The sequence below is a fragment of the Anopheles ziemanni genome, unplaced genomic scaffold (genome assembly GCF_943734765.1).
Source record: "Anopheles ziemanni unplaced genomic scaffold, idAnoZiCoDA_A2_x.2 U_13, whole genome shotgun sequence".
Taxonomy (NCBI): Eukaryota; Metazoa; Arthropoda; class Insecta; order Diptera; family Culicidae; genus Anopheles; species Anopheles ziemanni.
In genome coordinates, this window is record NW_026689885.1 from 64,411 (window position 1) to 78,838 (window position 14,428).

General features: G+C 43.5%; 1 protein-coding gene across 1 annotated transcript; it reads left to right on the forward strand.

Moving 5' to 3' along the window:
• Positions 1-5,840: 5,840 nt before the first annotated feature.
• LOC131292781 (uncharacterized) lies at positions 5,841-10,400 on the forward strand (the record flags this gene model as incomplete). The annotated part of the gene is made up of 1 exon (XM_058320864.1): positions 5,841-10,400. A coding segment is annotated over exon 1 (4,560 nt), but the record flags the coding sequence as incomplete, so codon positions are not given.
• Between the last annotated feature and the right edge of the window lie 4,028 nt (positions 10,401-14,428).

Consider the following 14,428-nt stretch of genomic DNA (forward strand, 5'->3'; position numbering starts at 1 on the left):
AACCTCATTTATCATCGTCTCATTCTCTTTAAAGTCACTTTAAGCACATTGTAAACCTCATTTATCATCGTCTCATTCTCTTTAAAGTCACTTTAAGCACATTGTAAACCTCATTTTGCATCGTCTCATTCTCTTTAAAGTCACTTTAAGCACCTTCTAAACCTCATTTTGCATCGTCTCATTCTCTTTAAAGTCACCTTAAGCACCTTCTAAACACCATTTTGCATCGTCTCATTCTCTTTAAAGTCACTTTAAGCACCTTCTAAACACCATTTTGCATCGTCTCATTCTCTTTAAAGTCACTTTAAGCACCTTCTAAACCTCATTTTGCATCGTCTCATTCTCTTTAAAGTCACCTTAAGCACCTTCTAAAGACCATTTTGCATCGTCTCATTCTCTTTAAAGTCACCTTAAGCACCTTCTAAACACCATTTTGCATCGTCTCATTCTCTTTAAAGTCACTTTAAGCACCTTCTAAACCTCATTTTGCATCGTCTCATTCTCTTTAAAGTCACTTTAAGCACCTTCTAAACACCATTTTGCATCGTCTCATTCTCTTTAAAGTCACTTTAAGCACCTTCTAAACCTCATTTTGCATCGTCTCATTCTCTTTAAAGTCACTTTAAGCACCTTCTAAACCTCATTTTGCATCGTCTCATTCTCTTTAAAGTCACTTTAAGCACCTTCTAAACCTCATTTTGCATCGTCTCATTCTCTTTAAAGTCACTTTAAGCACCTTCTAAACCTCATTTTGCATCGTCTCATTCTCTTTAAAGTCACCTTAAGCACCTTCTAAAGACCATTTTGCATCGTCTCATTCTCTTTAAAGTCACTTTAAGCACCTTCTAAACACCATTTTGCATCGTCTCATTCTCTTTAAAGTCACTTTAAGCACCTTCTAAACCTCATTTTGCATCGTCTCATTCTCTTTAAAGTCACTTTAAGCACCTTCTAAACCTCATTTTGCATCGTCTCATTCTCTTTAAAGTCACTTTAAGCACCTTCTAAACCTCATTTTGCATCGTCTCATTCTCTTTAAAGTCACCTTAAGCACCTTTCAAACCTCATTTTGCATCGTCTCATTCTCTTTAAAGTCACCTTAAGCACCTTCTAAACACCATTTTGCATCGTCTCATTCTCTTTAAAGTCACTTTAAGCACCTTCTAAACACCATTTTGCATCGTCTCATTCTCTTTAAAGTCACTTTAAGCACCTTCTAAACCTCATTTTGCATCGTCTCATTCTCTTTAAAGTCACCTTAAGCACCTTCTAAAGACCATTTTGCATCGTCTCATTCTCTTTAAAGTCACCTTAAGTACCTTCTAAACACCATTTTGCATCGTCTCATTCTCTTTAAAGTCACTTTAAGCACCTTCTAAACACCATTTTGCATCATCTCATTCTCTTTAAAGTCACTTTAAGCACATTGTAAACCTCATTTATCATCGTCTCATTCTCTTTAAAGTCACTTTAAGCACATTGTAAACCTCATTTATCATCGTCTCATTCTCTTTAAAGTCACTTTAAGCACATTGTAAACCTCATTTTGCATCGTCTCATTCTCTTTAAAGTCACCTTAAGCACCTTTCAAACCTCATTTTGCATCGTCTCATTCTCTTTAAAGTCACCTTAAGCACCTTCTAAACACCATTTTGCATCGTCTCATTCTCTTTAAAGTCACTTTAAGCACCTTCTAAACACCATTTTGCATCGTCTCATTCTCTTTAAAGTCACTTTAAGCACCTTCTAAACCTCATTTTGCATCGTCTCATTCTCTTTAAAGTCACCTTAAGCACCTTCTAAAGACCATTTTGCATCGTCTCATTCTCTTTAAAGTCACCTTAAGCACCTTCTAAACACCATTTTGCATCGTCTCATTCTCTTTAAAGTCACTTTAAGCACCTTCTAAACACCATTTTGCATCATCTCATTCTCTTTAAAGTCACTTTAAGCACATTGTAAACCTCATTTATCATCGTCTCATTCTCTTTAAAGTCACTTTAAGCACATTGTAAACCTCATTTATCATCGTCTCATTCTCTTTAAAGTCACTTTAAGCACATTGTAAACCTCATTTTGCATCGTCTCATTCTCTTTAAAGTCACTTTAAGCACCTTCTAAACCTCATTTTGCATCGTCTCATTCTCTTTAAAGTCACTTTAAGCACCTTCTAAACCTCATTTTGCATCGTCTCATTCTCTTTAAAGTCACTTTAAGCACCTTCTAAACCTCATTTTGCATCGTCTCATTCTCTTTAAAGTCACTTTAAGCACCTTCTTAACACCATTTTGCATCGTCTCATTCTCTTTAAAGTCACTTTAAGCACCTTCTAAACCTCATTTTGCATCGTCTCATTCTCTTTAAAGTCACCTTAAGCACCTTCTAAACCTCATTTTGCATCGTCTCATTCTCTTTAAAGTCACCTTAAGCACCTTCTTAACCTCATTTTGCATCGTCTCATTCTCTTTAAAGTCACCTTAAGCACCTTCTAAACCTCATTTTGCATCGTCTCATTCTCTTTAAAGTCACTTTAAGCACCTTCTAAACCTCATTTTGCATCGTCTCATTCTCTTTAGAGTCACTTTAAGCACCTTCTAAACCTCATTTTGCATCGTCTCATTCTCTTTAAAGTCACTTTAAGCACCTTCTAAACCTCATTTTGCATCGTCTCATTCTCTTTAAAGTCACTTTAAGCACCTTCTAAAGACCATTTTGCATCGTCTCATTCTCTTTAAAGTCACCTTAAGCACCTTCTAAACCTCATTTTGCATCGTCTCATTCTCTTTAAAGTCACCTTAAGCACCTTCTAAACCTCATTTTGCATCGTCTCATTCTCTTTAAAGTCACTTTAAGCACCTTCTAAACACCATTTTGCATCGTCTCATTCTCTTTAAAGTCACCTTAAGCACCTTCTAAACACCATTTTGCATCGTCTCATTCTCTTTAAAGTCAATTTAAGCACCTTCTAAACCTCATTTTGCATCGTCTCATTCTCTTTAAAGTCACCTTAAGCACCTTCTAAACACCATTTTGCATCGTCTCATTCTCTTTAAAGTCACCTTAAGCACCTTCTAAACACCATTTTGCATCGTCTCATTCTCTTTAAAGTCACTTTAAGCACCTTCTAAACCTCATTTTGCATCGTCTCATTCTCTTTAAAGTCACCTTAAGCACCTTCTAAACACCATTTTGCATCGTCTCATTCTCTTTAAAGTCACTTTAAGCACCTTCTAAACCTCATTTTGCATCGTCTCATTCTCTTTAAAGTCACTTTAAGCACCTTCTAAACACCATTTTGCATCGTCTCATTCTCTTTAAAGTCACTTTAAGCACCTTCTAAACCTCATTTTGCATCGTCTCATTCTCTTTAAAGTCACCTTAAGCACCTTCTAAACCTCATTTTGCATCGTCTCATTCTCTTTAAAGTCACTTTAAGCACCTTCTAAACACCATTTTGCATCGTCTCATTCTCTTTTAAGTCACCTTAAGCACCTTCTAAACACCATTTTGCATCGTCTCATTCTCTTTAAAGTCACTTTAAGCACCTTCTAAACACCATTTTGCATCGTCTCATTCTCTTTAAAGTCACTTTAAGCACCTTCTAAACCTCATTTTGCATCGTCTCATTCTCTTTAAAGTCACCTTAAGCACCTTCTAAACCTCATTTTGCATCGTCTCATTCTCTTTAAAGTCACTTTAAGCACCTTCTAAACCTCATTTTGCATCGTCTCATTCTCTTTAAAGTCACTTTAAGCACCTTCTAAACCTCATTTTGCATCGTCTCATTCTCTTTAAAGTCACTTTAAGCACCTTCTAAACCTCATTTTCCATCGTCTCATTCTCTTTAAAGTCACCTTAAGCACCTTCTAAACACCATTTTGCATCGTCTCATTCTCTTTAAAGTCACCTTAAGCACCTTCTAAACCTCATTTTGCATCGTCTCATTCTCTTTAAAGTCACCTTAAGCACCTTCTAAACCTCATTTTGCATCGTCTCATTCTCTTTAAAGTCACCTTAAGCACCTTCTAAACCTCATTTTGCATCGTCTCATTCTCTTTAAAGTCACCTTAAGCACCTTCTAAACACCATTTCGCATCGTCTCATTCTCTTTAAAGTCACTTTAAGCACCTTCTAAACACCATTTTGCATCGTCTCATTCTCTTTAAAGTCACTTTAAGCACCTTCTAAACCTCATTTTGCATCGTCTCATTCTCTTTAAAGTCACCTTAAGCACCTTCTAAACACCATTTTGCATCGTCTCATTCTCTTTAAAGTCAATTTAAGCACCTTCTAAACCTCATTTTGCATCGTCTCATTCTCTTTAAAGTCACTTTAAGCACCTTCTAAACCTCATTTTGCATCGTCTTATTCTCTTTAAAGTCACCTTAAGCACCTTCTAAACACCATTTTGCATCGTCTCATTCTCTTTAAAGTCACTTTAAGCACCTTCTAAACCTCATTTTGCATCGTCTCATTCTCTTTAAAGTCACTTTAAGCACCTTCTAAACCTCATTTTGCATCGTCTCATTCTCTTTAAAGTCACTTTAAGCACCTTCTAAACACCATTTTGCATCGTCTCATTCTCTTTAAAGTCACCTTAAGCACCTTCTAAACCTCATTTTGCATCGTCTCATTCTCTTTAAAGTCACTTTAAGCACCTTCTAAACACCATTTTGCATCGTCTCATTCTCTTTAAAGTCACTTTAAGCACCTTCTAAACCTCATTTTGCATCGTCTCATTCTCTTTAAAGTCACCTTAAGCACCTTCTAAACACCATTTTGCATCGTCTCATTCTCTTTAAAGTCACCTTAAGCACCTTCTAAACACCATTTTGCATCGTCTCATTCTCTTTAAAGTCACCTTAAGCACCTTCTAAACACCATTTTGCATCGTCTCATTCTCTTTAAAGTCAATTTAAGCACCTTCTAAACCTCATTTTGCATCGTCTCATTCTCTTTAAAGTCACCTTAAGCACCTTCTAAAGACCATTTTGCATCGTCTCATTCTCTTTAAAGTCACCTTAAGCACCTTCTAAACACCATTTTGCATCGTCTCATTCTCTTTAAAGTCACTTTAAGCACCTTCTAAACCTCATTTTGCATCGTCTCATTCTCTTTAAAGTCACTTTAAGCACCTTCTAAACACCATCGTCTCATTCTCTTTAAAGTCACTTTAAGCACCTTCTAAACCTCATTTTGCATCGTCTCATTCTCTTTAAAGTTACCTTAAGCACCTTGTTACAAAGTAACACTGGCCGACGACTTTTAAACTAGATTGGTATCCACGCGGTAGTGGAATCGAGTAGTAAACAATAGTGACAGGCAGTGACAGGCAGGGTTTATAGAGTAAGAGAGGTCGAAGAAACACTCCTTAACTGCTTACCTTGGTTGGGCGAAATTTCGCCCGATCAAGATGCGCGCATGATGGCCCCGATGGGCATTTTGAAAATGAACCGGCCATCGCGAAACGGCCATCGCGATACGGAGAGTATAAATATAAGATACGAAGGGAAGCGGTCCCTTTTCTTGATTCGACTGTGAAGATAGCCCGAATAAACACCGCGTTTTTTAAAACGCTTGCAACACAAAGTAGCGTTGTTAATATACGGTTGGGGGCATCGTTCACATTTTTTTAAAAAACGCGCGTAGTGGTTCCCGTTGAACGGGATAAGTAATAAGTGAACCCGCGAGTGTTTTCCGCCGAACGAGAGGTGATAAGTTCACGCGATTGAGTCGCGACTACACCCAGGAACATTCGCCGTTCGAGGTAAACGCGATTGAGTCGCATAGTGACCAGAAGGATCATTCGCGGATCGTGTTACGAACCTACGTGATAAGTGATGTTCCGTCCAGTGGCCCCGCGCACCGAGGAGCTCGTTGGTACAGGGCAGGAGCAGCATCCGCCCGCCACCGAGAGGCCACCAAGCAGGAGAAGTGTGCAGCCGGCCACTTCGGACCCGTTGGCCAGCTCAACGATCATGCGGCCCGCCACGGAAAGGCCAACGTCAAGAGGGTCATCCGTGAGCGAAGTGGACGAGTTAGTGCGGAGAGCTCGGTACGCCAAGCGTGAGCTAGCAGCCGTGATGAAGGAGCTTGGCGACATCGTCATTGACTCAGCGTCGTCTATCGCAGATGAGCTCGACGACGAATACAGAGCGATGGACGTTGAATGTGAAGATGCGCGCGCGCGAAGCGCGCCAGGCGAGCATGGCGGCATACTAGAGAAAGTGCGCCATCACGAACAGATCCGCCATCGCGGTTTAAGTGCTGCAGCCGCACACTCCAATGTAGCGCTGGAAGCGGAATTCAAACGGATCGACGAGCAGTGTGAGCAACGAATGCTCGAAGAAAAATTGCGCGTCATAGAGGAGTGCGAAAAGCGTCGGCAGGAGGAAAAACGACGCCTACTTCACGCCTCACTCCGGCAGCCTACGCGCGTCACTGCGAGGCAGCCGGAACCAGCAGTAAACGGAAGCCACTCCGAAAGCTTCGAGCTGCTGAACCAAAGCCAACTTTCGGCAAGAAAGTGCACGAGCCGAGAGTTGCCAACGTTCTCCGGGGACCCGCAGGAGTGGTCGGTGTTTATTGCCAATTATAAACACTCTACGGCCATCTGCGGGTACACCAACGAGGAGAACTTACTTCGACTTCAGCAGTGCCTTAAGGGGAAGGCACGGGACGCCGTGGAAAGTTGCTTATACCATCCGTCAAGCGTACCGGAGGCAATCGACATCCTGACAGAGTGCTATGGCCGCCCGGAGCTCATTGTGGAGTCGTTGATGACCAAAATTCGACGGATGCCACCACCAAAGGACGACCGATTTGACACCCTGGTCGATTACGGTGTCGCGGTCAGGAACCTGTGTGCGGCGATGAAGAGCTGCGGTCTACAGGAGTATCTCAGCGGAGGATCGCTGTTGAACGAGCTGGTGGAGAAGCTGCCACCGACGGTGAGGCTGAACTGGTTTTACCAACGGAACATCAACGGGGGGGCAACACTGTTGGCCTTCAACGATTGGATGAAGGAGCTAGTCAGCGCAGCTTGCCAGGGTGTTAAGCCAATCTCCCGGGACTTACAACGCGAAGGTGGTGGTCGCTCAGGCCACCCGCGTAAGTACGCTAACGTAAACGTCCATGTCTCAGGTCAGTCTGCAGAGCCCGTCACCGTAAATCATGGGGAACCCTGTTCCGCGTGTTCAGGGAAGTGTTCCAGTCTGGCAGAGTGCGGCAAATTTCTCGGCATGGACGTCAATTCGAGATGGCGGCACATCAAGACCCACGCCGTGTGCAGAACCTGCCTGAAGAAACATCCGCGTTACTGTCGTGTGGATGTGTTGTGCGGTGTGAACGGGTGTAACCGACGGCACAACAAGCTGCTCCACGACGAGGATTTTGTACGAGAACGCCAGTCGGGCAGAGCCGCCGAGAAAACGATGAGCTGCAACCTCCACGTTGGTCCGTATGATGGTGTGCTCCTCAAATACATCCCCGTGACGCTGCACGGAAAGGGTAGAACCATCAATACGCTCGCACTGTTGGATGACAGTTCGACGGCGACCTTTATGGACCACTCGTTGGTGGAAGAGCTGGGTCTTGTCGGACAACCCCGTCCGCTCTGTATCTCCTGGACGGGAAACCAAGGACGTCGAGAGGAGCAATCGGTTGAAGTGTCACTAAAAATCTCCGGAGTTGAAAGTTCGGCAATTTTCGACCTTCACTCAGTACACACCGTTGCCAGCTTAAGTCTGAGGAAGCAGTCGGTTGCGCCCTCGGTCATAAGCGAGGAGTACGAGTACCTCAAGGGACTTCCGCTGCGTGGGTACACCGCCAAGGCTCCACGAATCCTTATCGGGGTCGACAACATTTTCGTTGGACAGGCGCTGAGAACCGTGGAACGAGAGCCGAACGAACCAGCCGCTTCAAAAACTCGTCTCGGTTGGGTGTTGTATGGGCCATACAAACAGTCCGGCTCTAAAGAGGTAAAGATGGCATCGGTAAATGCCCACATCTGTCCGTGTAACAAAGAAAGAGATGATAGAATAAACATGGCATTGAAAGACTACTTCACGCTAGAGTCACTTGGAATATACCGACCGACTACAAGTTTACGTTCGCGGGATGAGGAACGCGCGCTGATGTTGCTTGGAACCAGCGTTCACTTAAAGGATAATCGCTATGAGGCTGGTCTGCTGTGGAAGTACGAGGATGTTAAGTTGCCTGATAGCCGAGCAATGGCCCTAAAGCGACACGAGTGTCTCGAAAGAAAATTGCGAAGAGATCCCGACCTGGCTAAAGCAATGCACAACAAGATCGTGGAGTACGAGCAGAAAGGGTACGTCAGAAAGCTCACTCCCGAGGAGCAGGTTACTCGAACGCCAAACGACTGGTACCTGCCGATCTTCCCGGTGACCAATCCGAATAAGCCTGGGAAGATTCGAGTAGTGTTCGATGCGGCGGCAAAGGCGAACGGAGTAAGCCTAAACTCCATGCTACTCACCGGCCCGGACCAATTGGTGAGTCTACTCATGGTCCTGTTTAAGTTCAGAGAGTACAAGGTGGCAGTGACGGGAGATATCCGCGAGATGTTCTTCCAGGTAGACATGAACCCTCGCGACCAGCGCAGCCAAATGTTCTTATGGAACGACGGGAAACTCGGTAGCGACCCACAGCATTACGTACTACAAGTGATGACATTCGGTGCCGCGTGTTCACCCAGCACCGCGCACTACGTCAAGAACGTAAATGCGGAAAGGTTCGAGGCTACACTACCCAAAGCTGTGGAGTGTATAAAGTACGAGCATTACGTGGACGACATGCTCGCGAGCGTAGAAACAGAGCAAGAAGCCATAAATCTAGCCCGTGACGTCCAGTATATACACTCCCAAGGCGGGTTTGAGATACGGAATTGGCTGTCCAATTCCACCATGGTGAAAATATTATTGAATGGCAACGAGAACAACGGAGTGGACATTCCTGTCGAGAGCGAAATGACGACGGAAAAGGTCCTTGGAATGTGGTGGAACACAGCGACGGACGTGTTTACGTTTAAAATATCCCCGAGGTACGATCCACGAGTGTTGCTTGGTGAGCGAGCACCTACGAAGAGGATAGTACTAAAAACGCTTATGGCAATTTATGATCCCTTGGGGCTAATAGGAAACTTCCTCATGTATCTGAAGATACTTCTACAGGAGCTTTGGCGCGCTAAGAGCCCATGGGATGACGAGGTTATCGGACACCTCGCCGTTAAGTGGCAAATCTGGGTAACCGCGTTGCCCAATGTTCAAAGAGTCAGCGTCCCAAGGTGTTATCGGAGTAAGACGACGGCCAACGCAGAAAGAGTAGAGCTCCACATGTTCTGCGACGCCAGTGAAAATGGGGCATCAGCCGTCGCCTACCTACGATTCGAGGAAAACGGTGTGATCGAGTGCGCCCTAGTAGGCTCAAAGACGAAGGTGGCCCCTATTACGTTCGTTTCCATCCCACGACTCGAACTTCAGGCCGCAGTCATAGGTGCCCGCTTAGCAGAGACGATACAGTTATCCCACCGAATTGCTATAACTCACCGATTCCTCTGGACGGATTCGCGCACCGTTATGAGTTGGTTGCTATCCGACCATCGCCGATACAGCCAGTTCGTGGCAGTTAGGGTCAGTGAGCTACTAGATACTACAAACCCGGAAGAGTGGAACTGGCTATCTACACGGCTCAACGTAGCGGACGAAGGAACAAAATGGCAAAAGCCACCAGACCTCAGCCCCTCGAGTAGGTGGTTCCGTGGGCCTGATTTCCTATGGGAACCAAAGGATCAGTGGCCCATAGTCGAACAAAAACCCGGAGAGACAAGCGAGGAGATTCGACATAGCCTGCTACATCACACGGTCACGACGCCAAATATCGAGTTCACCAGATTCTCAAAGTGGCAACGGCTACTAAGGGCGGTAGCTTATGTATACCGCTTTTTGGGAAATTGCAGGAAGGGCATAGCCAAAGAGCATAAGCAACTTGATAGCCTGACGCATGAAGAGCTGGAGCGTGCAGAAAACGCAATTTATCGAGATGTACAAAGATCTGAGTATGCCGACGAGATACATGTACTCAGCAGTAAAGAATGTGTGAAGCACCCTTGGAAGCGACCACTGCAGAAATCGAGCCCGCTGTATAAGCTAAGCCCGATGCTGGATGTGAATGGAGTGCTACGCATCAAAGGCAGGATCGAGAAATGTGTATGGGTCGGCGAGGATACCAAGCGCCCCATAATTCTCCCCCGACGGCACTACGTCACTGAACTGCTGATTCACAGTTACCACAGCAAGTACAAGCACGCCAATCACCAAACAGTCGTCAATGAGGTCCGCCTTAAGTATCACATCCCGCAGCTCAAGGCCACGTACAACCAGGTAAGGCACCGATGCCAATACTGCAAGGTAAAGTGTGCGCTCCCTCAAAACCCCGCAATGGGAAATCTGCCGCCCCAGCGACTAGCAGCATTTCAGCGACCGTTCTCGTACACCGGAATTGACTACTTCGGTCCGATGCTAGTCTCAGTGGGGAGAAGAGCTGAAAAACGGTGGGGAGTCATATTTACGTGCCTGACAACGCGAGGGATCCACATCGAAATCGCACATAGCCTCTCTACAGATTCCTGCATATTTGCGATCCGCAACTTTATCACGAGGAAGGGAATGCCTCTCGAGTTCATCAGTGATCGAGGCACAAACTTCGTAGGAGCCTCACGTGAGCTACGGGAAGCGATGGCAGCAGTGGATCAAGAGCGCCTGATGACAGAATTCATCCAACCTACAACGAAATGGATTTTTAATCCACCTGCTGCGCCACATTTCGGAGGATCATGGGAACGACTGGTACAATCAATTAAGAAAACGCTTACCAAACTGGCCCTTCCACATAACCCGTCCGACGAGCTGCTACGAGCTAGTTTGAGTGAAGTGGAGTTGATTGTAAACTCGCGACCGTTGACAGACGTACCAGTTGAAGATGAAGCCGAAGCCCCACTAACTCCCAATCACTTCATTTTAGGGAGTTCCAACGGTAGTAAACCAGCAGTGCCATTTGACGACTCGCCGCCGTCGCTCCGGAGGTCATGGAAGTCAGCACAACAGTTCGCAGATCTTTTCTGGAAAAGATGGGTTACCGAGTACTTACCCCATCTGACGAGGAGGACTAAATGGCACAAATCCACTAAACCAATTGAGGAGGGAGACTTAGTCCTCGTAGCGGATACAAACAACCCTCGGAACTGCTGGCCACGGGGGCACGTGATAAAAACATACCGATCCGCGGATGGGCAAGTACGACGCGTGCAAGTTAAAACTTTGAGCGGAATAATCGAACGGCCGGCCGTCAATATCGCTGTGTTAGATGTCGGCCAGAAACAGGGGTAGGCCACTTCACGTAGCATACCGGTGGGGAGAATGTTACAAAGTAACACTGGCCGACGACTTTTAAACTAGATTGGTATCCACGCGGTAGTGGAATCGAGTAGTAAACAATAGTGACAGGCAGTGACAGGCAGGGTTTATAGAGTAAGAGAGGTCGAAGAAACACTCCTTAACTGCTTACCTTGGTTGGGCGAAATTTCGCCCGATCAAGATGCGCGCATGATGGCCCCGATGGGCATTTTGAAAATGAACCGGCCATCGCGAAACGGCCATCGCGATACGGAGAGTATAAATATAAGATACGAAGGGAAGCGGTCCCTTTTCTTGATTCGACTGTGAAGATAGCCCGAATAAACACCGCGTTTTTTAAAACGCTTGCAACACAAAGTAGCGTTGTTAATATACGGTTGGGGGCATCGTTCACACACCTTCTAAACACCATTTTGCATCGTCTCATTCTCTTTAAAGTCACTTTAAGCACCTTCTAAACCTCATTTTGCATCGTCTCATTCTCTTTAAAGTCACTTTAAGCACCTTCTAAACCTCATTTTGCATCGTCTCATTCTCTTTAAAGTCACTTTAAGCACCTTCTAAACACCATTTTGCATCGTCTCATTCTCTTTAAAGTCACTTTAAGCACCTTCTAAACACCATTTTGCATCGTCTCATTCTCTTTAAAGTCACTTTAAGCACCTTCTAAACCTCATTTTGCATCGTCTCATTCTCTTTAAAGTCACCTTAAGCACCTTCTAAACACCATTTTGCATCGTCTCATTCTCTTTAAAGTCAATTTAAGCACCTTCTAAACCTCATTTTGCATCGTCTCATTCTCTTTAAAGTCACCTTAAGCACCTTCTAAAGACCATTTTGCATCGTCTCATTCTCTTTAAAATCACCTTAAGCACCTTCTAAACACCATTTTGCATCGTCTCATTCTCTTTAAAGTCACCTTAAGCACCTTCTAAACACCATTTTGCATCGTCTCATTCTCTTTAAAGTCACTTTAAGCACCTTCTAAACCTCATTTTGCATCGTCTCATTCTCTTTAAAGTCACCTTAAGCACCTTCTAAACACCATTTTGCATCGTCTCATTCTCTTTAAAGTCACTTTAAGCACCTTCTAAACCTCATTTTGCATCGTCTCATTCTCTTTAAAGTCACCTTAAGCACCTTCTAAACACCATTTTGCATCGTCTCATTCTCTTTAAAGTCACTTTAAGCACCTTCTAAACACCATTTTGCATCGTCTCATTCTCTTTAAAGTCACCTTAAGCACCTTCTAAACACCATTTTGTATCGTCTCATTCTCTTTAAAGTCACCTTAAGCACCTTCTAAACACCATTTTGCATCGTCTCATTCTCTTTAAAGTCACTTTAAGCACCTTCTAAACCTCATTTTGCATCGTCTCATTCTCTTTAAAGTCACTTTAAGCACGTTCTAAACAGAATTTTGCATCGTCTCATTCTCTTTAAAGTCACTTTAAGCACCTTCTAAACACCATTTTGCATCGTCTCATTCTCTTTAAAGTCACCTTAAGCACCTTCTAAACACCATTTTGTATCGTCTCATTCTCTTTAAAGTCACCTTAAGCACCTTCTAAACACCATTTTGCATCGTCTCATTCTCTTTAAAGTCACCTTAAGCACCTTCTAAACACCATTTTGCATCGTCTCATTCTCTTTAAAGTCACCTTAAGCACCTTCTAAACACCATTTTGCATCGTCTCATTCTCTTTAAAGTCACCTTAAGCACCTTCTAAACACCATTTTGCATCGTCTCATTCTCTTTAAAGTCAATTTAAGCACCTTCTAAACCTCATTTTGCATCGTCTCATTCTCTTTAAAGTCACCTTAAGCACCTTCTAAAGACCATTTTGCATCGTCTCATTCTCTTTAAAGTCACCTTAAGCACCTTCTAAACACCATTTTGCATCGTCTCATTCTCTTTAAAGTCACTTTAAGCACCTTCTAAACCTCATTTTGCATCGTCTCATTCTCTTTAAAGTCACTTTAAGCACCTTCTAAACACCATCGTCTCATTCTCTTTAAAGTCACTAAACACCATTTTGCATCGTCTCATTCTCTTTAAAGTCAATTTAAGCACCTTCTAAACCTCATTTTGCATCGTCTCATTCTCTTTAAAGTCACCTTAAGCACCTTCTAAAGACCATTTTGCATCGTCTCATTCTCTTTAAAGTCACCTTAAGCACCTTCTAAACACCATTTTGCATCGTCTCATTCTCTTTAAAGTCACTTTAAGCACCTTCTAAACCTCATTTTGCATCGTCTCATTCTCTTTAAAGTCACTTTAAGCACCTTCTAAACACCATCGTCTCATTCTCTTTAAAGTCACTAAACACCATTTTGCATCGTCTCATTCTCTTTAAAGTCACTTTAAGCACCTTCTAAACCTCATTTTGCATCGTCTCATTCTCTTTAAAGTCACTTTAAGCACCTTCTAAACAGAATTTTGCATCGTCTCATTCTCTTTAAAGTCACCTTAAGTACCTTCTAAACACCATTTTGCATCGTCTCATTCTCTTTAAAGTCACCTTAAGCACCTTCTAAACCTCATTTTGCATCGTCTCATTCTCTTTAAAGTCACCTTAAGCACCTTCTAAACCTCATTTTGCATCGTCTCATTCTCTTTAAAGTCACCTTAAGCACCTTCTAAACACCATTTTGCATCGTCTCATTCTCTTTAAAGTCACTTTAAGCACCTTCTTAACCTCATTTTGCATCGTCTCATTCTCTTTAAAGTCACTTTAAGCACCTTCTAAACCTCATTTTGCATCGTCTCATTCTCTTTAAAGTCACTTTAAGCACCTTCTAAACACCATTTTGCATCGTCTCATTCTCTTTAAAGTCACTTTAAGCACCTTCTAAACCTCATTTTGCATCGTCTCATTCTCTTTAAAGTCACCTTAAGCACCTTCTAAACCTCATTTTGCATCGTCTCATTCTCTTTAAAGTCACTTTAAGCACCTTCTAAAAATCATTTTGCATCGTCTCATTCTCTTTAAAGT